Source organism: Manacus candei, unplaced genomic scaffold, assembly GCF_025592945.1.
Source record: "Manacus candei isolate 608988 ecotype Guabito, Panama unplaced genomic scaffold, ASM2559294v1 h1tg000015l, whole genome shotgun sequence".
In the NCBI taxonomy this organism is placed as follows: domain Eukaryota; kingdom Metazoa; phylum Chordata; class Aves; order Passeriformes; family Pipridae; genus Manacus; species Manacus candei.
The window spans coordinates 7159751-7185178 of NW_026138063.1; the positions used below are offsets into that span (position 1 = coordinate 7159751).

Here is a 25428-nt window from a genome sequence, read left to right on the forward strand (position 1 = left end):
TATTAATGTAGCATCGGATGAATTTCTGTTTTATATAATTATGCATTGAATTAAAAAAGACATGTCATGAAGGTAATCTTTAGAGTCATAATAGACAATCTGTAAGAAAGAACAAAGGAAAATAATGTTAATAAAACATTATGCCCTAAGCAAGAAATATGCTTCATGTATCATACATGAGTAAAGATAGTTATTTGATGTAAAATGGAGTTGTGACCTTGCTGCAGAAGCGTTCATTACCTAACACCGCAACAAGCAAATTAATGGATTTTGGAATGGTGCAAATAACAGTAATAATAATAGTCATTTTGGTTCCTGGCATTTGCTTGCTGACAGACAGATTTAGCAGCAAGTGGTTTGTGTTATTTTTTTATGAGAGGGATTGCAAATAGAATTCCACATAACCTTAAAGGCATTACAGAAGCATGTGTCTAGTGCAAGAGTATTACACATGAGTAATCAAGGTTTTGCAAATGCTTTTAAGCCAAGGACTAGAAGCCCAGAAACAAAACACTGACTAACAAAGACGTATGTGCTTTATTGCACGGACACATAGGTGCGTGGTACTATGAAGTATACAACACTGGCATTTGAATCTCATATGGTTACTATGGAAATTACCTGTGTGGTTTCATATGCATTGTGCACATGATAAACCATTGTGTGATAATTAGTCTGTGGTGCTGTTTAAGGAAACTGTGGCACTGCTGGGAAGCGTAGAATTGTCAGGTTTGGACATTGTCTTCTCTGCAGAAAGTCTCTCCCTTGCTAAGTGATAAGAGTTGTCTGAATTACCTCCTCCTGTAAGTCCCAGTTCAGTTCTGGCCCTTCTGGGCTGGACTGGACCTGCCAAAGCCCTGCTTTCGACCATGGCACCACCTCAAGTTATCAGCAGCAAATTCTGTCTTTGGCAGCTGATGGAAAAGGTTTACCCTTCCCAACCCCTCAGCCAGCCTGTCTGCAGGGCACCAAGAATGATGTGTTATTCCAAGCAAAAATTTACTGCAAGAGTGACTGCTGCTCCTGAAGGGGTTGGACAGACAGGGAGAAGCTGATGGTGTCACAGTGATAGAGAGAGCACTGAAGTGCAGTGCCCCAGCTGAACGATGTGCTGCCAAAATTTAAGAAAGGGAGCAGGAAACACTGCACAGGGGGTTTTACCTCATTAAACCTCACAAAACCCAAACTGAGCCCTAGGAGCAGCTTGCGAGGGAGCAAGTATTCTGTGTGGAGTTGGCAGGATTGCCTTTGTTTTTCAACAAAGATCACAAATAGTTTTCTAAAACACTTTGATGTGCTTAAAATGGTGAAGTTACTAGGCAAGAAGGTACCATAAAAGAAACATCTCTGCAAATGGAAAACCCCCAGGCATATACGCCTTCCAAATGCTATTGAAATTTTAAACCCTGATAATTGCTTTGTAATGTAAGCAATTGCATTAAGAACATGAACACTACAGCCCATGAATCACCACCTTCAGCTCTGCCTTCCGTAGTTTCCCTCGAAGTACCATTTGACTGCAATAGGCTTAAATCTAACTCATGGCACAGCTGATGGCACATGGTAAAGTGAGTTCTTTTAATGGACAAACCTGGTTTCTCTGTAGTTCTCTGTTCCAGACTGGCAGTGGGAGGAAGCCCTGTGATGTGGGGCAGTGTTGGGCACAGGCTCCAATGCTGCCAGATGGGAACGTCTCCTGGCATGGGAGAAGAGCTCAGGCAGCTCTCCCAAAAGGGAGGGCACCAAACAGCTTTTGGTGACTACAGCCGTGACTTATTAGAAACCACTAGAACAAGGCAACTTCTCTAAGAGAGAGAATTTCCCTCCTCAGAGTGAAACAGATTAAAATCGAGAGGGCTGAAAACAAACCTGGCTGCACCCTTGCAGGCTGCTGTTTCTTTCAGACTTAATTTAGCAGCTTCAGAGGCTGCATCTGAAATATATTCCATCTTTCCTGGGTTCTAGGTACTCCTCCTCATCCATCCCTGCCCAGGCTGATGTCTGGGCAGCCTGCAGTGCAGCCCAGGTGCCCCATGCAGCCTTTTTGCCCTGGGGGCAGCTGCCAAGGCAGAGAAAAGGAGTTGCCTTCCTTCTCACCACCTTTTCTATGGACTAACACAGAGTAAATCACCAACAAGCAACCAAAAAAACCCACTGTATCACAGAGGGAATGAAATAAGCAGAGAAATTGCCTGGAGATGCAGGAGTGGTTGGATTTGGTACATGGCAACCAGCAGCTCCCCAGAGCTAGAGTAGGAGCTCCACGCTGCTGGGCTATAGATGACCTTCCTATAGCTGACAGGTCCTCCAAGGAGCTTGCTACTTATGCTTTTCATAGAATTTGGGCTGAAAGCGTGCTGGGTGCCTGCTACAGACTGAGTTTCAGAGGTGAAAAGTTTCGCAAAACAGCATCACATTTTATGAGCAGTGGGCTGGAAAGGAAATGTTGTTTTGTCTCTGTTTAAGGCTCTGAAACATTTAATTGAAAATCTTTAGTAACCTTGTACTTGGGAAAAGGCCCTGAGAATTTGGCAGTAGGGTTTGGGTGTCAAAAGTGTGCCTTTTGCAATGTCAGGGGAGAGGGAGGAGGAAAAAAACCCCAAAAACCAAACTGGCCAAATTGTGACCCTATCGAGGGTGACCCTAACTCAGGAAAGACCTGTTCAAACACAGGTGCCCCTCGTGCAAGGGCTGCACCAGAGCTGCCTGATGCACCCCCATGGATCCCAGTGTGACAGGGGGTCATCCACCCTTGGGATGTGAGTCTGCTTTAACCACACCTGTGCCCATCTCCCAGCCTTTTGGCCGTGCTGCAGCTGCAGCCATTATCACTCCTGAGAGTGTTGCAATTTTCTGTAATTTCAGTTCCTCAATTACATTGATTATCACATTAAATATTCCTGGTGCTACAGGAACAAACTAAAAGTAATAAGCTTGTATCTTCCTAATACAAATGAAACCCATTTGTACTACTAAGAGTATAGTAGGCTCATTGTTTCACAGTAATGAAGCTTTCATCTCAAGAGATCCAATTCATAAAAAATACTTGCCGATGCTCCACACGTTTCTTTTTTTTTTTCACTGCCACTAACAGTCCTTTAAGTTCATATCTGATTCGGCATTAGACTGGCAATTGAAATAAAATGGAAGAAACACAAAAAATCAAAAAAAACTATATCTCTGATGGCAGGGACCCCCTGTTGCCCTCAGGCAGACAGCCCTGTGCCCATCCAGGCAGTGGGCATCCTTTTTCATGCTCCTTCCCCTGCTATAAATAGCTGCAGCCACCTTTGCTCCTCTTCCCAAAATAGAAATACATTGCAAAGGAGAGAGGAAGAGCAAAACACTGTACATAAGCTCTTTTTTATGTATATATAAATATGAATTTGTAACTAAAACCACGCAGGGTGGGCAATAACCCAGACAAGGAGATGTTATCTGCAGGCATCTGCAGGGGAACCAATTGAAAAATTCAGGCACCAAGTGAGGGACGAGGAATAAGCAGGTTTTGATGCTTTTCCACTTCTCCCCAGGCCATGCTCCATGTCACAACAGTGCGATTAAAATGTATAACATAAAAATTCAGTTCTGGCTGCTCCAGAGCTTCAGCAAAGGTAAACAGTCCATCTTCAGCTCTGCCCACTGCCTCCATGGGGCAGGACAGGCTCCAAGGGAGCATCCTCTGCTCCAGGAGAATTGTGTAGTGGGACATGACACCCAGGCTCTGCCCTGATGCTCACCTGGGGGAGATGAGCTCCTGCTACCCCTGGACAAAACAAGAAATGATCCTGCTTTTCCCAGGCTGGTGGCTTCAGCCCCACCATGGTCACAGAATGGTACTGGGTATTAGAGACCCCAACACTGGCACCAGTGCTGTTGGACCTGACCCCTCTCCATCCTTCCCTCCATCAAGGGATCCTGGTGATGAAGCCAACCAGGATATGCCTGCAGGCATTGCTCCCATCAGGGGCTCCTTCTGCCCCCCCATTTCCCTCCCACCAAGAGGCATGGGCCCAGAAATATGGTAGCAGCAAAGGTTGTGAAGCTTCAGGAAGAAAACTGAAAGGCAGGAAAGAGGCAGAGGAGAGGGTTCTTGTACCTCCTTTCGGGTCTGAAACAGTAGCACCAGACCCCAACAGCAGGGATTCACCTGCCCTCCCCAAGCCTCAGCACAGTGGCAGCAGGAGAGCAGGAAGGAAGAGGACTAGCATCAATCATCCCTTTTCTTCTGATCAAGGGGGGACAGTCAGGCCTTGCCTACCACAACTTTGATTATCTAAGAGCTCATCCCTTATCCAGAATGAGGTCGTGTTCCTGACATGTTCAATCGCATCAAAAATGAGCTTGATTATCTCAACCCTCATTTATCAGAACCAGTTTATTGTCACTCATATTACTTGATAAATGAAGGTGTGAGCACTTTTGGCTTTGCTGGTATGGGCAGCACATTAAAACGCAAGCTTTTGCCTGCTAAGATTAAACAATCTGCAACCACAGGTCTGAACCTGAGCAGGTCTGGATCATGCCTGCCCAAGCAGAGTATATAATCCTGGGCTTCTCCTGCCCAGACATTAGAGACACCACAACACCTTATGAGAACACAGATTTTGTCTCAAGCCAATGACACCCATGGTGTCAATAACCCTACTGCCAGAACTGCTTGCAGGAGCTTTCCTCCAGCTGCTGAGTGCTTCCCAGGGCTGAGCAAGCTCTCACAGTGAGCTCAAAAGCCTCTTGCAGGGATAAAAAACCCCTCATGGATCTGGTGCTTTGTTGCTGTTTGTTGTAGCAATGAGGAATTAGTGCTATGGGACAGGAAGTGCATAAGGCTAATGAGAAAATATGGAGAGGAAGGTGACTTACCCAGTGTCTGGGCTGTGGACCTGCCTCTCTCCCTCTGCTTCTGGCAAGAGTCAAGGCAAGGGCTGCTGGCTGGGTTTTGCAAGAGAAATGCAGGAATGATTTTTGATTTCTAATTTATCTGGTAAAAAGAATTGAAAGCAGCTCAGCTGCACTCATTTAGGGTTGTCTGTTCCCTCTTCTACCCCAGTGGGCTCAGAATCACAGAGAGCCCCACTCTCAGCAGCACAGTCCTGCTGGAGCAGGCACAGCATGCACAGGGAGTCAGAGCTTTCTGGCTGTAGGTGCACCAGACATGCATAACATGAATACTCATTTCTAGCTCTGTACCATTGCCTCATCCTTTAATAACCCCAGGCAAGTCTCACCACAGAGCTTCCTGGCCTCAGGCATTCATGGGTCAAACTCTTCACTTACAGTGACTTTCTGAGCACAATTAGTCACTATTTCAAACACTAAGTGTTCTTAGCCTCGCCTGGGATCAACTTTTCCAGCAATGCTGGTTCTTAGGAAAAAAAAAACCAACAACAAACGAACAACAAAAAACTCCCCAAATCTTCAGTGAGCACCTTCTCTCCAACTCCAACAGACACCAGAGCACAGGTAGCACTTTGCTGTGTGCTGAGGGGGTCAGGCAGCAGAGGCTCATTACCAGAGCCAGAGGGCAATCAGCATCAAACACACCAGGTACACCTCCTGCAGAAAGTCACCCCATCTCTGAATCTTTGTACTTGGCAATCTGTCCCAGGCAAGGCCAGAAATCTGGCTTATTAAAGCACGAACTGCAGAGTCCCTTGTTAAATGCCAACCTCATCTTCTCCTGTGGGATTATTTACCCTGCAGATGGGGTTACTGGCCCTGGAGCAGGAAAAAGGATTTCTAGCAGAGATGAGGCAGCTGGGGCACATTTGCCATCCATAGGGTAATAGCATTCTGTCTCACAGAGAGGCTGCTTCCCACACACATCAGAAAATATCCAGTATAGCTCTTTGCACACAAGGCATATGCTTCTGTATAAGGTATCTATGTGGTGTAGCTCCTCTTTCTGCTTTCACTGTATTTTATCTTTAAATTGGGAGAGCTTTTTAGTAGCAAATCAGAGAGGAACAGCTAGTTACCAAGGAGATTCTCTGATGAATCAGAGACTGACTGGTATAAGATCTAGACAGGCTGTAGCTTCTTAATTTGTGAGACCTTACATTTTAAACAGGGCAGGTGGGGGGAAAGTCCAACTGTGGACCACATCAGCAGAAGCAGCTTCTGCTTTTGCCATAGGAGCAAACAGCAAGCACACAGTGTGGGAAATCAGCGAGCAGCCAGAGACGAACGGGAGCGTCTCGCTGGCATGCTCTTGACTCAGAAAAGCAAATACCACCCAAGGACAAAGTGATCTGATGGAGGTGACTGAGGGAAAGGCTGGGAAGCCCCTGATTTCACACCAGCACATGCAAGAGTACACAGGGATGAGTGAGCACTGGAGAAAGAGCTGAACGCCTGCTTCTGCACAGCCCTGACATTTCAGAAAGTAAAGGTTGGCCAGGAGAGGTGCTGCCTGTTTGTGCGCTGGCCACGGGCTCAGGACAATATTGGGACTGCCCCAACCTGAGCTCATTTTTCCGCCTGACTCCTGCAGTGTTCTTCCCAGGAGCAGATGAGAGGGATGAATTTTCGCAAATGACAGCAAAGGCACTGACTCCACGCCGAGCATCCTGCCCTCACAGGAATGGCCATCATGTCCCAGAGGAGCCCCGGCAGTCAGGGATGCACAGGCAGAGCAGATGGGAAGAAGAGTTTTTATAAAGGTGGGGATAATGAGGAGCTTCATGAAATAAAGTTTGGAGAGAGAAAGCTCAGCTTTTTTTGGGCTGACTTTATTCAGAGGGTCTTCACACCCACTTCCTTCTGACATCTTCTTTCTGTATAGTTACTGAATTCTGGTGCTTCACCTCTATTTAAAAACAAAAAGTAATTAAAACTGCCTGGAAACTACAAGAGCAGCAAGAAGTATTTGAAGACATTGAGAGACAAGATATATGGAAACCTTCTCCTTGCAGATAGGCTGTTTTCCCAAAGGTGGAAACTACAGGAGTATGTAGATGAGAGGGAAAATCGCCCTGCCAGATCCCATTGAAATCTCCATTTTGGGCACTGCTGCTCCGCTGCTGCTAAGGTAAACCTGATCCTTAAGGGGGGAAGCTGCAGGATGGGCTGAGGCATTTGGGATGGGGATGGTGCAGAGAGCTTAGACGGGCTGCCATGAGGTGTTGGGGAGTAAACATTAAAGCATGTATTAGAGCAAATTCAGGCTCTGCTGCTAAGTGCACACTGAAAAAGTGTTTCCTAGAGTGATTACATCTGAAAAGAGGCTGACACGAGCCAGGCTCTAACTGAGGAGTCAAGTGAAGGACATTTTATTAGTCAAACAGTTTCAAGTGCTGTTTTGAGTTATAAATTACACTTGCTCTTCTGAGGAATGAATTCACTGTTGGTAGCATTTGTGGGCTGGAGTTACAGGCTTAGAGTAATGTTTAAGTGGTCCATATTGTGATGTTTCACAAGGGGACAACTTAGAGTACCCTGTGGACCTCATTTGGAAAACAAAATACTCCAGAACGCTGCAACAGAGACTGAAAACAGCATATGGGGTAGGGAAGAGACACAAGAAACACTCCCTGACAGCAAGCTGCTCTCGGAACCACAAGGAAAAACTGTCAGGAAATTCCAAGCTGTGGCTCACAGCCAGCGGGTAACTCACTGTCCGTTCCCCTCCAACTTCACGCACAGGAGCTCATGCAGCATTCACTGGCAGCACTTCCCAGCTGTGTCAGGCAAATTGAAGGTGTAGGAGTAGTAAATTAAAACATGCTGCCAGCTTTAATACAGCTTATTGGGCTTTTGGGTCTTATTTGACTTCATATTTATAATCTTTATTGACTTTAGGGGGAATTGGAGTCATTTATGTTTGCATTTAAAACAGAGAAGGACTGAGGAATTGCACACCAACTTCCCATAGGCAGAGCACAAACTTCCACACTACCCAGCTTACAGACATCATGCTGTACCGCAGCAGTGCCATCACTCCAGCCCTGAGCTGGTTTGGAATATCCATATTCCCCAAAATACATTCAGAGTCTGTTTTTTCAAACATGTACAAGAAGAAGCAGCTGCTAGAAGACTAACTGTATCCTACACAGTAATTTTAATTCAAGAATAGCAAACAGGTAGGTCAGGGACAAACATAAAACTGAGGCAGCAAGCATTTAAATAATTTGGATAAAAACTTGCAGCTGAATAGGACAAGTGTCCAGTTGGGAACTTAAGTCTTCATTTCCACATAATAGCAATCTGGAAAGTCTTGAAAATTAGTTGCTCATGATTATTGCTGTGCAGCACAATTGGTCTGAGCACAGGGACCAGCAGTATCAAAACTCCTTGTGGTGTGGCCCCTGGGCTGGAGGAGCACCTGCATTCTGCCTTTGCTTGTGAATTTTGGCTGCTGTAAATGAGTAGAAGGTTGACAATGGTCTAAACAGCAGCTTTGGAGTTAGGTTTGTCATGTTAGGACTTAGGTTTACACATGTCTGTGTAAACACCTAAAATAGGGTCAAGGAAAGAGGTGAGGATTCATGAGAAACGTGAGCTGGCAAGTGAAGGGTGGCCTCCACCAAACTGTGGTGCTTGACATCTCATCTGGCCCCTTATATTAACCTGGTGTGGGAATGGGGAGAGATTTTGTTAGATAGCACTAAAATATAAAGGAACTGCCATAGTTTGCTCCAGACTTCCACATATTTTTACATGGTGCTTCTGAGAAATCAGTTATTCTCAGCACATATAATGTCTGTTGCTGAGCACAGAGTCCAGGCACTGGGGAAACTTATGAAACAGCCATACAGATTAGCTCTCTGTCATAATCTCCTCTTGCCTTTCCCCAGGAGGGCTTCCTTGCCCTGCTAGAAATCCCCTTATTTTCTGGCAGCCCCTTGGCAGGTGGGTTTTGCCTCACAGGGATACCCAGTCCTAGCCTCCATCACTGACTTCTCGCCATCCAAAAAAAAACGGGTGGCTAGATGCCACAGGGTATTTCCCCCTGTGTCCCCAACATGGTGTCCCAACATTGCCTAACCTCAGTTAGGACCCTGGGGGACACCTCCCAGGAGCTCCAGGGCTGCAGGGGGTTGGCTCAGACAGGTTTAGGAACAGGACTCAGGATCAACCCAGCACCTCTCATGCCCTGTAAGGCAAAGCTCAGTGCCAGCACAGCAGGGAGGTGTAGGATCATTCCTGACAACCTTCTCTGAATGACCCAGATTGCGTCAACGGGCTCTGGAGGGAGCCTGCAGCCAGCACTCTTCCGATGAGAGCGTAGGATTTACAACATGGGGCCCAAGAGAGACAAGGAGCACGGCAATGGGAAAGGAAAGCAGAAAGCCTCAGCACCCTTCCCACCTTCAAAGCTGGTAAATGTTTCTTATTCCCTTTTCTACTTTTTCTTTTAAAGAAGCTGAAGAAGTCACCCCTTCTCTGTGCTGCTTTGCATGCCAAGTGGCAGGCTGCTGGGAGATCCTGGCACCAAGCACTGAACTTTCCAAGTCCAGTGCCTTCTAGGCTACTATCCAAAATGCCAGCGGCAGCCCAGTGCACTGGAACCTTGCATGCACCCAGAATAGCCCAACATCTCTGCCCTTAATATTTAAGCATCATTTTCTAGATCAGTGTACCCATACCAGATGCTGGATGTTGTGCCAGCAGAGGGGCAGAGGTAGCAAAGGAGTCTCCTGGCTTTTGCATGCTTGTTCAAGGCTGCCAAAACAGCAGTACTGACGCTTGCTACATCCCTGTAGGTGAAGGGCAGGCAGAGGCAGCAAAACCCAATCAGCAAAGGGGTCTGCACAAACTTCCTGAAATGATGCATGGAGGGACATGCCAGAAGTCCCCAGTTCCACAAGTCTCCCTTTGGAACACTGCAACTCTGCAGTGCCTCTTGGGCTGAGCAATGCCTTTTGGGCCATATAATCTAGTTTAAATGCAACAAGCATCATCCCCTACGCAGGTGCAAGCCACAAGCACCATTATTCTGGACATACAAGTCACTTAAGGCAGCACCACTACTCTTAATGGAAGAGGCATCACAGCAGTAGCTACACCATGGGCCATTAATTTACTGCCAGGCAGATTGTTCCTAGACTTTAACATGCATTTAACTAGAGGTCTGGAGCAGAGAGATTGCAGTGCAACTGTAGAAGTGCACTTTTACAGGAGTAGTTTTAGTGCTAGCTGAACCAAGTGGCAAAGTCCCTCTGGCTCCCATGTGGCCAGGGACTCACTTCTGTGCACTCAGGAAGACACTGTTGGGTGGAATATTTGTTTGTTAACAAAGGTATGTGGCAGTGCAATTTCAATAGGTGTTTCACCAGAAATACAGCAAGGTGTAAAGTAGGGAGTTGGGCAGAAAATTATTTAGGTGTCATTTATGTAAAGCTTCTCCAGTACAGAACTAAAAATCTGCACTCCTGATGCAACCCCACAGATTCTTGTAACCCTTGTGCTTCAGGCACACATTGATAATCTTTGCTGGGCTGGGTTCAGATGAAGTTGGCTTTACTTAGCACAGCACAGGCACATACCTGCCACTTACTGCTCAAACATCACTTCCAAGCCGCATTGTTGGGGTGTGCAGGAGGAATAACAGGCCAAATTTCTGTAGTGTCAATCAGTTTAATTCCAATTTGCTCAGCAGAGCCTTGCCCATTTCTAAAGCAGGTCAGTTGCACCTCTCAGTTGGTAAGCTGGTCTTGCTACTTGCTATGTGTCCAGCAGTAGTTATATTCTTCCTAATATCAGTGGAGATATAAAATTGCCTTTAATTGGAGTTTTGAAAGATCTCAGTTTATCAGCAATTCTCTTCTGTACTGTTGCTCAATTCAAATAAACCCAGAACACCATCTCAGAGATGTGACAAGGTTGAAAAACTGTCCATTTTTTATTCTGCTTTAATTCTTAACTCTGTTGCTGATGTGTAAAGGCTGTTGGGGAGATGAAACATGTCTCGTGAGGGAAGAACAAGTGAAAAATGACTGAAGCCCATCTACGTAACACCCACATGCTTATGGTTGGATTTATTCCACTTAAAACAGAAGTCTGATCCCTGCTAATAACACAGTTAGTTATCTCTTCATGAAGCTGTGTGGTTTTGAGGAGCACTGGAAGTTTCAGAGGTGGGGGATCATGATGGGAAGCACCCCAGCACTGCCAGCAGACCTGGCAGGTCTCAGCACTGTCCCTGCCTCCCAGGGACTAGCAGGTCAGCATTAGGAAACAAAGGTTGCTTCTGGGATTTTCTGTCAGCACAAGGTCTTGATGTGGAAGGAAAAGAGATTTTCCCCCTCAGCCCTCTCACTTTCCACTACGCACATGTTCATCCTTCTGTGTCCCCCAGCTCTGTCATCCTTGTTAGATTTCCTACCCAGCTACCTCTCCAGCTGTCCTCAAGCTAAAGTACTACACCTGACTGCAAATTGCCTTATTCCTACAATTTCTTCACATCCCTCTGCCCTGATCTCATGGCTCCCTGCCCCTCTGCATTGCCCCCACACCAGCTCCAGAGCTGTCACAACATGCTCATCTGAGGGATGGTGTGCTTCTAGCACCTTGAAAAAACCCTCCAGCCAAGTTATTAAAACCATTTAATATCACTTCTGAGTGGTAGAGACTTTGCACTACTTAAAATAATTGCATTTCTTGCTAGTTAGAGATAAAACAGACCCTTTTTAATAATTTTTTAATCATTAAGATAAGGCCTGATGTGCATTACGAGATTATTAACAGCCCCATAAGTGCAATAACAGATACCAAACCAAAAGCTAAGTTGTAAGTGTTCTCAGATGCCTGTAGATTAATCATTTTATATCCCCATAGGATCATTCACCAAGGCTTTCCATCATTGTACAGTCTTAAAGTCATAGGACAGCCCTGTTCCAAATTACAGCTCTGCCTTGCCTGTAGGAAGTTAGAAGCAGGGAAGGATGGCACTTGTTTGCCTCCAAATAGAAGTTAATGAAAAACCTGAAACAGAACATGGAAATTTTGATTCCTTATTTTCTGTTTCACTCAGTGAAAAAACAGTGCCTTGGTCTGTCAGTCCTTAACCATGATTATAAAATTCATGCTGCTTTTCAAGTGTTGTTTTTTTTTTTCTTCAGTGCTTTCTTCAAAGTGTACATCCACTCCTGATCTCATGGGCTCATACTGTACTGTTGATATTTTTGGAATTGATTGCAGACTCCCGATCCACAAAAACAAGCACCACCACCAGCAAAACAAGAGCACAGGTGCTGCTGAAATGGCAGTCACTGCTCAGAATCTGAGCTGGCTCTTACACAGCCTGAGACAGAAACCTACTGCTCCTCCATGCACCACAGGGGCCAATTTCCCTCTATTTGGGGATTAAAGAGATGACCACATAGCAGTTGTCTGACCTGTCTGAATCCCTATCAAGTGCTGTAAGTGCTCAAGAAGCAGCACAGCTTTGCCTTAATTGCATAAGCACACAGCTTGTTCAAACTCCACTCAGGCCCACACTCCAGGATTTAAAGTAGTCTTTAGAGCAGTCACAGCCTCAGATGCATTAGTCTCCTTTGCATACACATAAGGTGCTTGAAAGCTTCAGCTCCCATCCTTGCTCCTGCAATACAAATCATGACTGCTTCATTTTATGCTGGTGAATCAAAAAGACTGGCAAATTACTAATGTCAGAGTGGTCAGAGAAAGCAAGACAAAAAGTTTGAGCTGAAAGGCTTGCCCAGAATTCACTGTAAAGGATCAGGTGTATTGAATTCTTCTCCTTTGTACCTTTACAACCACACTCAAAACAGAAGCAGTAAATTTCCTAAGGGCACCAGTAAGCCACAGCTGGTGTGGAGCATTGCTCCCAGCCCCGTATCTGCAGGAGGGACCATCACGTCACACACACAGGCACCCAGTCCAGACTGACTGTTTTTGTTTGCACCTGATGCAAGTACCCAGCCACGGTCATAAGTCAGTCAAAGCAGCTACAGCTTCCACAGGCAAACTCATTATGTGAGACAAATGGGTCACTTTTTTCCACCATGGTTAATGGCCATGAACCTGGAGGCTGAAATTTCAGTTCATGCCAAGGAATACAATAATCAACAATAAATTCCGTCCACAAATAAGTAGAGAAGTCCTGAGCTGTGCAACGGACCAAGGATGGAAAGACTCATTTTTTTCCTCAAATGTTTGTGATCACTCCAACACCACCAAAATTGGCTCCCTCAGAATTATATTAAATAAGTTATTGCTATAGTCTAGCCCAGAACAGCTCCAGTGATATGTCACTAGGTCTGCTGTCTGGCACTACAGACAGCTGCTCCCACCCAAAAACACCCATTTGAGCTCAAACACTTGTTCAACTGAAAGCAGTGGCTTCGGAGTTGAAGCATCAAGCTAAGACCAAGGAGGTACTCAGGTTAGGCAGTTAGCACCCTTAAAGACCCTCTAGACAGTCCTGCATATGCTGTGAAGACAGGTTGTTTATTTAGGAGAGGCAGTTCACACAGAAAAGAGAAAGCAAGTCCCTCATCCCTGATCATAAGCATTATGAACTGGAGCTCCCCGTTGTGGGACCAAGGCCAAAATACTGCTTCTCCAAGAACCTGGCCAAAATCCAGCCTTCAAAAGCATTGTCAATGGTATGCTGGTAGGTGTCCCAAGGAAGAAGATATTGCAGAAATATGGGCTATCATTCACTATTGCTGTCAATTTTATAGAACAAGTGTCAGCATAACACAGCCAAGTCCTCATGCTTCTGATGCCAGCAGGAGCTCACAGCCCTGGAATAGCAGGCCAGGCACCCTCATGCTGGGTGGGGACAGGGCCACCACAGAAAAGCCCTGCCAGAGTCAAATCTGTCATTTTACATCTTCTCCAAAATTACCTTTTCTTCCTTTAGCTGAAACACACGACTACTCTTTTCCCAAGGAGATAACTTGGTGCCCACATGTCTTCTCTTGACTGCATCCTCATGTTTTCCCCCCCCAAGCTGTATCCCCATCGGAGTGTCCACAGGAGCACTCAGGCTCAGTCTCATGCTACAAACCCACTCTCCCATCTGGTACAGGCAGCATCAATCAGCATCCCTCAGGCAAGGTTTTATTACCAACAGTGGAATTTTCCAAATATTGACTCATTTTAGCCTAAATAATCTCATTCTGTTATTATTGCCTACAAAGCTGGCTCCACTTCACCTTCTACAATACTTCAAAAGTGATTTAGCTGCATCAAAGATAACTCACATGTAATAGCAGCAAAACCAGGTCAGGTTTAGTACAGTCCATCAGCTAAACTAAAACTCCAAGACCCACATCTGCTCCTGTCAGACAATGATAGGCATAAATCAATACACTCCTTTCTTCACACTTCTTCCATGACCACATGCCTACAGCAGGGAGGAAAGCAATACATTCTGGCTTTCTGAACTTTGATGTAGATTACAGTGAACATAAAAAGTGGCATCTTGATGCAGTACAACATACACACTTTACTGCAAAAGCCTGCAAAACAAGGAGCAGAGATACTTCAAGAAACAATGCACACACAAATAGGAAATACTTATGATTACTGGACACAATACCTTGAATGCACAAAGGGCACTTTTCCACTTGCTTATAAGCCTTCTTCATTTCAAACAGCTCACAGTTCTTTGGTCCAACACCTCTGAAAAAAGACTCCTGAGACACTTTTCTTCAAACTATCTCAGCAAGAAGCAACACAGAACAACCCTCAAGAAACCATCCCTTCCCCCCTCCTGGGTGAACTATTTATCTGCTCTTAATCTAGCCTTGATCATGAGCAGCTGGAACCCATAAACACCCAGCTCATCCTGGGCTGATTGCTCTGAATTGCCATGGTTTCTTTAACTTCAACAAATCCCTAATGACAATCAGTATCAGCTGAGGATCCAGAAGCTGCTTCTGTTATTTGTTTATGAGCCCAAGCAGTGTTTGGAGATAATAGATTTAAAAAATTAATGTTATTTTTCCTTATTAAGCCTGAAGTCGGGGCAGTAGCTAAAAGTTAACTTGCTTGTAAGTGAAAGGATTTGCTTTGTGATACATTGATTCTACCTCTGAAATTCAGGTACGAGGTTTAGCATCAGCTTACTTAGAACAACTTCAAGGAACAGCAAGCAGGAGGTAGAAGATGTTTTGGATGTTTTTTCATGTGGCTTATGTTGCTAAGGAAACTGCCTCAGTGATGGCTCTGTGTTCACCGCAGCTGGGTCACCTGGGCTTTGCTTCTCAGGGTAAGGGGTGAGTCATGGCTGGAGAGTAAATTGCACAGACTTGCTAAGGAATGCTTTTATCACATACTTCCACTCACATGTGAAAAGATAGATTATTATTAGTAGTTAATAATATAAAACACTATCAAATCTATTTAATACTTTTACTAGTAGTAGCAGGCTCTATATTACTAACCCTTCAAATAGACACAGGAAAAATAAAACCACTGGTTTTTTTTCCACACGCTTTTACAGGTCCTGGCAATAGTTAGGATATGGTGTCAGGATACATCGTGCCAAAAATGTCTTGGTGACACAACACTTTGAATAACACTGCTTTCTAGTTCCCCTCACAAGATACAACCAAAACCTGAGTTACTCAACATTGAGACATTTCTGAAACTTTTACCAGAAGCAGATTTTTTGTGTGTGACGCACTAGTGGCAACAGTAGGTTTCAATTTGCTGTCACGGTGATTGAAAAAGAAGAAAGGGTGGTTTTTAACCTTTACCAAACCAGTTAGGTGTGCTGACGTACAGGAAGGTGTTGGTACATGAATGTGATACCCATATGACAGTTACATACACTCTCTACTTGTAAATCATGTGGTCCATCTACACCCTCGTGAACCTGGTTTCTGAGAAGCCACCAAAGAAATACCTCCTCTTCCTTTATGTTTGTTTCAGGTTTTTCACATCTTGATTTTGTTTCTGCAAATAGTGATGAGCTTGACATAAGGCCAGGTGTTTTTAGGCTACAATGAAGTCTGGATATCACAGACGTCCATTACAAGGCATTAGTCAATGCTAACAGATATTGTACATTTGCCCTTAAGGCTCCATCTGGATAATCATCCAAATGTTTAGTTGAGCTTTCAGAGCCTCATAGGTCTTCAGCATGGCCTGAAGCTGTTATAAGTGATCATGGGATGGCAGCGTCATGAGTTTAACCCTTAGTTTGGGCAATGTCTGTTTAGTGTTGCCCTGGAATAGATTTGGAATGAATTGCAGGGAGCAAGGTAGCATTTCTGATGAAACAAATTGTACATCAAGCTGTACTGAACTGCAGAAATTAGAATTCAGTGACTTGTGAGAATTTAGTGACTGTGTGCCTTCCTGTAATGTAGATTTCATCCACACTTCCAGACTTTTAGATTTTCCATCTGACACTATGAGAAGAAACTATCTAAGTGTTAAGGCTTAAGCAGTGGAGGTCATTCCTCATGTGTTATCACACAGCACTAAGAAAGCTGGAGATGCCACACGCCTCTTTCCTCTCCTGTTCCCTTGGCCAGGGGCTTATTTCCTTTTCACAGGCTGTAGGAGCTCGACTGCCTATTTCTCCATTTTGCTGTCAGACAGTTTTGTAAGTGTCAGAAAAAGAAAATCCAAGATACCTCTGGCAGTCGCCTAAATAGAGGTAGCTGCTGGTTGGCACCTGCTGTAGCCCCCAGCCAGGGACCTGGAACATGAGCATTTTCAGTGCTAGGACCTCTGGCTTCAGCCTCCTGTTGGGACATTTTGACAACCTTCATGAGAAAGCCAGGCAGGTTTTATTTTGTGAATGCAGAGCACCGTGAAAACATGGTGAGGGCTGAGTTCCTGCTGTGGAGCCTGAAAGCAGTCAGGGTTTTTAGGGGTTTAGGCTGCCTGGTCCTGTTTTATTTGATTCCTCATCTCTCTACTGTGATAAGCAATGCAGGCTGATCGCTGCATGATGCCTTTCCTGAAACATATGGCTGCTTTCTTTTAAACCCTTCTTATTAAGGAATTTTGCAAGTGCCAAGATAAACATTTAATCCTTGAGGGCTCATGTTCAGCACAGTCAGACCATCTGCAGGAGCATCACTGCTCATACCAGAGCACCCAGCCCAGCAGGGCAGCTCGGACAGCTCACTCTGAGTGACTTTAAACAGTGGTTTTGGGGACCACACTTGCACGGGCCCTTTGATGTGTGTCTGACTCTCTCCTCCAGGCAGGCTGCCTTGCAGCAAGTCCTCATCATTCATTTTAAAGGAGACATGTCATGACCTGCATTACAGTTGGGCTTTTAGCACCCTCTGAGCCCCCAGGCTGGACAATCTTGCAGTATCTTCTTCCCACCTCTGTTCACCACCCCTGCTCTGCAGCAGCCACCAGACAGGGAGGATGCTGGGATGTTATTTAGCTGGGGATCTCAACAAATGCAGTGGGTGTCTTAAAGTCAAAGGTCCTCCACACCCCTACAGAGTCTCTGCCAAGGATGTGGTGAATTTATCAATGAAAATTTTTAATATTTTGGAGATTTCATAGGGTCACTTCAGTTGAAAAAGACCTCTAAGATTGAGTCCAACCATTAATCCAGCACTGCCAAGTCTACTACTTAATCTCCCTAAAATATTTACCATGTTCCCTACTGTCTTTTTTTGAAAATGTACTTTGACAAACACCATACCTTATTTACCTTTGATTTTATAGTCCTTGCCAAGGACTTTGCCCATATGCTATGTTAGGTGCTTCTGTTTGCTCATATAAGCTGCCATTTCCCCAAATGTCAAAACATTACTAGACCTCTATGTAAAAGTCTCTCAAAAGCAGAAGAATGAGTTTTAATACTGCTTCTCACTAGTTTAATGGGAGGTTTGCTTGTTTTTACACTAAAATCATTGCTATTACAATTTGTCAGCCACACAAAGATAACAACCTTCCTATGGCTTGGACAGCAAACTTCACTATAAACCTTTGAGAAGTGAGTTGTAGTACCCCCTCTTAAGTTTAGGGTATTTGGCCTCAGGATTCCAAATTATGTTCCAAATTTTCTGGTAGTCCAAAGCCTGAGAGGTGAGATCAGTTAATACCCAAAGGTACCTCTGCTCCTGAGGCTGCGATAACCCAGCGTTACCTCTAAGCGGGATGTGATTCCATCTGGTGAACCTTAGCTCAGACAACTAATAAATTTATCTGTTGCTGCCAGCTGTGAAACAGCAGGATGCTTGAGATGAGTATTCACCCTAGTGGGCCAGGATGTTGTTCTTTGTTTCTGGATCTAGATAAAATTTCATCAGCCTTTTGGGAAGGAAAAGGGTGTAAGGGTTAATAGTACAACAGTGCCACAAGCTGCTAGGTGACCGTTCTGTCCGACATGATAGGTCGCTTGTGGGAATGCTGCTTTTATGGGATTTTCATTATTTTCTTTGACCTGTCTGCAAGAGAAGGACTAATCTGATGTGTTGTCAGCCCTATAGTCTCAGATGTGGAAATGGTTTATTTTAGACCCATGTAACAACTAGAATAAAATAGCTTTGAGTGTGAAGATTCAAAGTCAATTCCTCAAAGCCCCTTCCAAAACTTAACCCAAGAGCTCAAGTGAACATTTGACTTAACATCCAGTGATTACTAATTATTTATAAAAAAAGATGGCTGATTTCTGAACTGTGACTTGCTGAAGATTTAACAGCTTGGCATTTGAGCATCAGTGACTTTGTTTCAGTGAATTTTCCAATCCACTCCCTTAGCTAGACCTTACATCCCAACACAGAGCTCCAGGGCTGTGAAGAGTCAACAGGCAGCATATGGTGACTTTGGAAAAAGGCAGCAAAGCATTCATGTGTTGTTTGGCCACTGATTGCAGTTGTATGTGGCTCAGAGGGGAAACCTGCCAGAGCAAGCCCCTCTGCACATCACATTATTAATACCTGTATCATGTAGCAGGTCATGGGTTGTGTCCAGGGCGACCAGAAAACTGAACCCAAAACCAACCTGAACTCATTTGCAAGCTTTGTGCCTCCATACTCTATAATGTACTACTCACTCTAAAGATAATTCTATTTGTTTCCATACTACCTTAAAAAAACCTTCGCCTAACTATGACCTCAATCCTTCTGCTCCAGTCAGGGCTGAGAGAAGATTGTTCTTTAGGACTCCAGCACTTGTTAATTCTCTTAAAGAGATTACTCAAATCTTCTAAACAAATATCAGAATAGATTCTGGATTAAGCATGGGTGCTAAAATGACCTTGCTGATAAAATCAGCATCATCAAACCTCACAAATTGAAGCGGGAAGCCCTGGATGTAATTTTGACTTGCAGCTACTATCATGGTAAGTTATCGGACTGCTCTGCATCTCTCTTCCCCTATCTCTAATACTCTTGCAATGTTCCTTGAGAACCAATACAAGAAGTGTCAGATCTTCCAGATTTTTGTGGGAAAAACAATATACTGAGAGAGTCACTGGGGCACGACCCACTGTTTTCTTTTAGTAATGTTTATTGCTTTTTCCGTTCGCATATTTGAGTTGTCTGGTTCATTTCGGTGTCAGGACGAGGCTGGTTTGCACAGCATCCCAACTCCTGTGTTAATCCAAGTGCCATTGATCAGAGGTGGGTTTAGCTTGGTGCATTTGGTGGGGTGCTCTAGTACAGGTGCTTGTTGGTGCACCCTGGGGTCCACCAGGGACCGTCTCCTTTGCCTGCCACCTTTGGGCGATTCCCGCCCCCATGCAGCAAATACCTGGAGCTATTTATGTCCTGTGTCTGTCAGTGCAGTTTCCTTTGTGTCTCCCTCGGGTTTCAGAAATAATTAACCCTGCAAAGACAGTTGTGGATTTTGGCAGTGTAACAGACAAGTTCTTAAGAACTGGGACTGGGGCGGTGAAATTTGTGTTAAGTATTTTTGTCACTGTGTTGTGGCCAGGAACAAATCCCAGAAATTTTCCCAGAAATCTGTGAATAGCATTTCACAAAAGAGAGGACATTAAGTAAAAATTCCATCACTTTTAATCTACGTCTCTTCTGTTGTTGTTTGTTTACAGTTATTCTATGACCCCATCAGATTTCCTTGCAAAATCTCTAATGTCTGTAATGGGAATTTAAAATCCAATAAGAATTTACAGGCTACTTGGGAAAAAAAAAAAATTCCTTGGAGAGCAAAGTCCATCACGACTGAAGGCCTTAGGTTTACTTTCAAATCTCTTTACCCAATTTTCAGTTTAATTTACTCATTTGCTAATCCTAATTTTCCACTACTGTGCTTACAATATCTAACTAAATATCACTCATGTGGAAACACATTAAAATTCTACAGCTGGAGAATTCTAGGCTGGACCTTATGGCCTCCAAATGCTTGTAATTTTGCTTCTCAACTGTCAACATGTAGTGGTGGGTCTGCCTTTCTCTCCTCGAAACTGTGTTAGCTGCATCCACTGTTCCCTTTCTGAGCACTCCACTGCTCCATTTCACTGGCACTACTGTCCGTTACGGCAAAAGTATCCCATCACATTAAACTTCACTGATGCAGAAGTATAACCTTTTCCAAAAGATTTCTTCATATGCTATTATATAGGTTTCCTTTGTTCTTAAGTAATTTATTTTATGTTTATATAGAATGTTGGCACTGTGATGTGTTGCACCTGGAAATAACAAACTATTGTATTGTGTCAAAATATTGGGAATAGCATGATCCGTGCACAGTAATCAGAACTGAGGAACTGAGAAGCACCCTTGACTTCTGACAAAAAGGAAGAACAGTCTGATTTTGTTCCAGTACAGAGAGCTGCCATTTGAACAGGCAGATCCGAAGGCTGCATTGCCATCACATAGCCCCTGGTTCCCCCATCCCAGATGGAGCAGGGATGGGACTCTCTTCTGCACAAGAACACATACAGATGGGGCAGAGTGGATCTGCCCCTCTCTGATCCCAGCTGGGCTCCCAGGGATAAAAGAGTCTGTAAGGACCCCAAGCTGAGGCTGAAAGTGCATCTCCGGATGAGGCAGCTGAGAGTCGCTTTGTACTCAGTAGTGCTGGCTCCCTTCCCTCCACAGCTGCCTCCTTCACTCCCTTCAGGGGGTTAGATTTTTGTGAGCTAATTTAAGGAGAAAAGCCTTTTTAATCCGGTATCTTACAGACTCAGAGTATGTATATTTTTATATTTTGAATAAAATATGAATATTAAGCTCTTTAGGCAGGGACTTTGTCTTCCAAGATCTCTTCAAAGCCCTTAACATGCTGCTGGTATTACAGGTGTAAATACTACAAGTAATATAATACAGTTTGGATCCCATAGATCTGTTTCATTGGGAATGGGCTCACAAAGTGTATCTTTATGATGGACAGAAAAGGCTCAGGTATGAACAAGGCTTCCCCATAAGTTAGTGCTGAGCCTTGACCTGGAAGAGCTCGGGGTCAAGAACATGTTTCAATTTAGGGTTCCTCATAGTCCATGAGGCTCTTCTTGCTTTGGTTCCACCAGTAAAAATGGGACAACCTGCCCAAGGAACAAAAATCCAGTTTAGCATGCAGAGCACTCATATGAGAAGTGGACGAGAGCTGTTTAGCCCTGCCAGATAACAGCATGTAGTAGTTCAAGGCAGAAAGGGAGAATGAATTCCCAAAGCAGCTGAAGGCAAAGAAGGAAAAAGGGCTTAAGAAAGAAAACCCCTAGTAGAAAAGAATATATTATTAACTGAAAAAGTAATTTAACAGAATAGTAATGTTCTCATACCACTGAGCCAATCTAATACCAACTCTGCAAATTTAATAAGATCACTGCAAAGGCAGAGAAGTTCAATCTGAAGTGCACTCTTTTGAGGCTGAGGCCAATGTCCATTAAATACAATAGAAATACTTCATCAGCTTCAACACAAGCCAGATCAGGCATCCATTGGATTTGGATTATCAGTGGCTGTTACTGTCTCTACAGAATATTCCCCTCAAACTCACCATGGTGATTGAAGTAACATCTAATTTCCACAATAATACAAGCATATTCTCTATATAGAATCAGAGAATCATTTAGATTGGAAAAGACTTTTAAGATCATCAAGTCCAGGCATTAACCCAGCACTGCCAAGTCCACCACTAAACCATGTCCCTGCATGACACATCTACATGTGTCTTGATCTACATGGTCTTTTAAATCTCTCCAAGGATGATGACTCAATCACTTCCCTGGGCAGCCTATTGCAGGGCTTGAAAACCCTTTTGTTGCAGAGGTTTTTTCCAATATCCATTCTAAACCTCCCCTAGCACAGCTCGAAGCCATTTCCTCTTGTCCTCTTGCTTGTTACTTGGGATAGAATACCAACCCTCGCCTGGCCACAGGTAGTTGTAGAGAGCAATAACTTTCAGGTAGTTGTAGAGAGCAATAACTTCACCCCTGAGCCTCCTTTTCTCCAGGCTAAACAACTCCTAGTTCCCTCAGCTGCTCGTCAACAGACTTGAGTTCCCGACCTTTCCCCAGTTCTGTTGATTTTCTCTGGACACACAAAGTGAGGGGCCCAAAACTAAACACAGAATTTGAGGTGTGGCTTCACCAGTGCTGAATACAGGGGAAGAATCCCTTCCCTAGTCATACTGGCCACACTATTGCTGATCCAAACTGGGATACCACTGGCCTTCTTGGCCACCTGGGCACACTCTGGCTCATCTTCAGCCAGCTGTCAAACAGCACCCTCAGTCCTTTCCTCCTGGGTAGCTTTCCATGCTATAATCCACGTGAAATTCAGCAGGCTGCAATGTACATGGAAAAGTCTGGCCATGCAGTGGTATTTCATACAACACAACTGCTGTGCACCCAGCTATCTTGGTTTATCACTTTTTACAGGTCTCAGCAATGTCTCCCAGTTGAGTGTTCCATTAACTTTTTCACCTATTATTTCTTAAAAAAGCCCAGAAGTAATCTTAATCCCCCTTATCTGGCTATACTATTATCTTGCTGCATTCCTGGTGCCTTCACACAAAGATTTTGTGGAGCTATGTTTTTTCACTTAGCCCAAAATCGGCTTGGAGGAAGACAGGGCAAAGAGGTCTCTGCTTGAACAGGCTAGAAATAGAAATTAGTCTTAGTTTGTGCCTGGTTTTAATTCAGATCAGATTAGAGCTGGGTTTGTTTTACTGCAGTTTAAGAGAAGGGAACATTTCATATGTGAGATGGGAGATTGATTCCTATTAGATCCTCCCTTCAGATTAGTCCCTTGGAGGAGTCTAAGTTGATCCACATGCTCTGGCCTACTGGGACCAGCAATACCAGCAATAAACCCAACCCTGTCAACTCAGGAAAGAATGTCGTTGTGACACCAGTAGTGTTCTTTCCTCTGAGGAACTGAGGGTGTTTGTAGTGAGAAAAGGAGGTGTAAGATTGGCAACTGTTTAAATACAAATGACCAGGAAGAAAAGGTACAAAATCCACTTCCTTTAGCATGGGATTAAGTGGATCATGCATTTATAATAGTTTGCTGTATTAATAAATTCAGTACAGCAGCTTTCAAGTTTGAAGCAAGTCTCTTTAGTCTATTCCTTCAGAAAGTGCAGTCCAAAAGCTATTGTACAGATAAACATCCCACAGAGTTATCAGAATCAATGCACACACTCAGGCAAAGATTCAATACAAATAATAATAAATAAGTACAGACACAGGAAATAGAAATGTACAATTTAAAACTGATTGAAATGCTGACCCAAATAGCTGTTTGTGTGCATTTCTGCAAAGGCAATTCCAAGAAAGGGAAAGAGGGTGCAAAAAGTAAGTGGTAATTTTGAGAGGTGGCAGACAAGAGAAGAGACAAGCAACATCCAGATCAAAGGAGATGGGCAAGGGATGGGTAGTGGTGGAAGCACCACTCGATTTTATTAAATTTTTTTATATGTATATGAATTTTAAAAGTCTTTGTACAAAGCAAGGTCTGAGCACTGTTATTGAGATCTACCCAGAGGAGAGTAAAGGAGGAGCATGGGTACCTGTATACATGTTTTCCATAGCTGGACAGCCTAATTTTGCACCCATGGGGTTTTTTTGAGGTCAAGAGAAGTTTTGGCATGAAATCTTTTTGTGTTTCGCTGAGCCATTTTCATCTGCTTTGGTTGTCTCTGAAGCTGCCATGAGATGAGATGAGATGGGATGGGGTGAGCCTGGGCCAGCCACCAGTCTTTCAAAGTACATATGGCAGCGGTGCCCTGATGGGCACTGAACCCAGGAAGTAAGAGCTGAGAGAACAGATCCAGGTGGTTATGAGAAAGAACAGAGTGGGAAGAGGCAGAAAACACTAGACAAATGGGAAAGGAGAAGTAGATTGGGAGCGACCTCAGATTGTAAAGCATGCTATTTAAAAGAAACAGAGAAACATAAATAAATTGTGGAGGTTCTTGGCAAAAGACTCAGTGAAGGTGATAATGGGAGATGGCTTGGAACAGAGGTTAGACCAGGTCTTAAACCTGCCAACCACAGGATACCAGGAGGGTCCATGAGGCTGGTCACAGTCCTCCTCACAGCTTCATGCAGGTCCACCCATACCTGCTGTTCCTCACATCCCTCCCCAAGCACCCATCAGGAGGTGCTCAGCACCGAAGGGACTGGACTTGGGCTTTCACCTGGCACCACTGCTCCTCAAATACTTTCCAGGTGGGAGAAGCAGAGGGCTGGTCACAGGCTGATGTAATTCAGCTCCACAGAATCCGCACCAGACATGAGGATGAGGCTAGAGGACTGCTGAACACAATGCTGAGGGTGGGGAATGTTACTGAGTTTCATACAGGGTCCAAAGGACACTTAGGGGAAGAAAGAGAGAGGCTAAAGGTTTAAAAAGCATTTTGATAAAAAAAGCAAGATACTGTCAAGAAGTCAATCAGAAGCCAAAACTTGGCCAGATCTGCTCTTATTTAACCTTCAGCATGGGATCAGATCTCAATCTTTCTATTCTTGGTAACAGCTGATGAACGCAGTGTAACAAGGTATTAATAAACATCTGCCCAGCTCTTATATTAATATGGAGAAGAATTAATGGAGGTCTTAGCACGTTCATATTTTCTAATTATGGCAGATGACTTTATTTATAGAAATAATAGAGAGAATGGAAATTGTCACTGACACCATGTCAATATACGTAATGAAATCCAATCATTTAATTGCATTACATTTGGCTAAGGAGTCACATCAATAAAGGGCCCTCCTTGGAGCAGTTCAGTGGTCGGTACGTACTTCGTGTTAGGAAGCTATTAAGATTAATGTTTTTTCAATGAATCACGGGGAAAATAAGTCATCTCTGACACACCTATTCCTGTGCCTGAGACCTCGAGAGGGACAAGGCTGGGGGCAGAGCTTTCCACCCAGAGAGGTGAAGTCCATGGCCCTTTGTGTAGCTGTCTGATCTTCATGCTCGTTTCTGGACACCCCTTGCTTCCAGTCCCCAAAGCATCCAAAATAATGAGATATTGCCCAGACTGAAGCCCGTGCTACAGTTCAGCTGTTACTGGCCATGGCTAAGCCAGCTCAGGCATCAGCTCTGCTTCATGCAG

General features: G+C 44.3%; 1 protein-coding gene across 10 annotated transcripts in view; it reads left to right on the forward strand.

Annotated features, from left to right (window-relative positions):
• LOC127468766 (calcium-activated potassium channel subunit beta-2) overlaps positions 1-25428 on the forward strand; it is a 143579-nt gene that overhangs the window by 85264 nt on the left and 32887 nt on the right. For 3 of the 10 annotated variants that reach the window (XM_051782294.1, XM_051782299.1, XM_051782293.1), the window contains exon 1: positions 6076-7030. The exons of 6 other annotated variants lie outside the window; for them this stretch is intronic. In XM_051782294.1, the coding sequence (XP_051638254.1) occupies positions 6957-7030 (74 nt within the window). In that variant the 5' untranslated portion in view covers positions 6076-6956. Of the gene's footprint in view, positions 1-6075; positions 7031-19026; positions 19241-25428 lie in introns of those variants that run through there. One more of the 10 variants, XM_051782301.1, reaches the window with a different exon arrangement.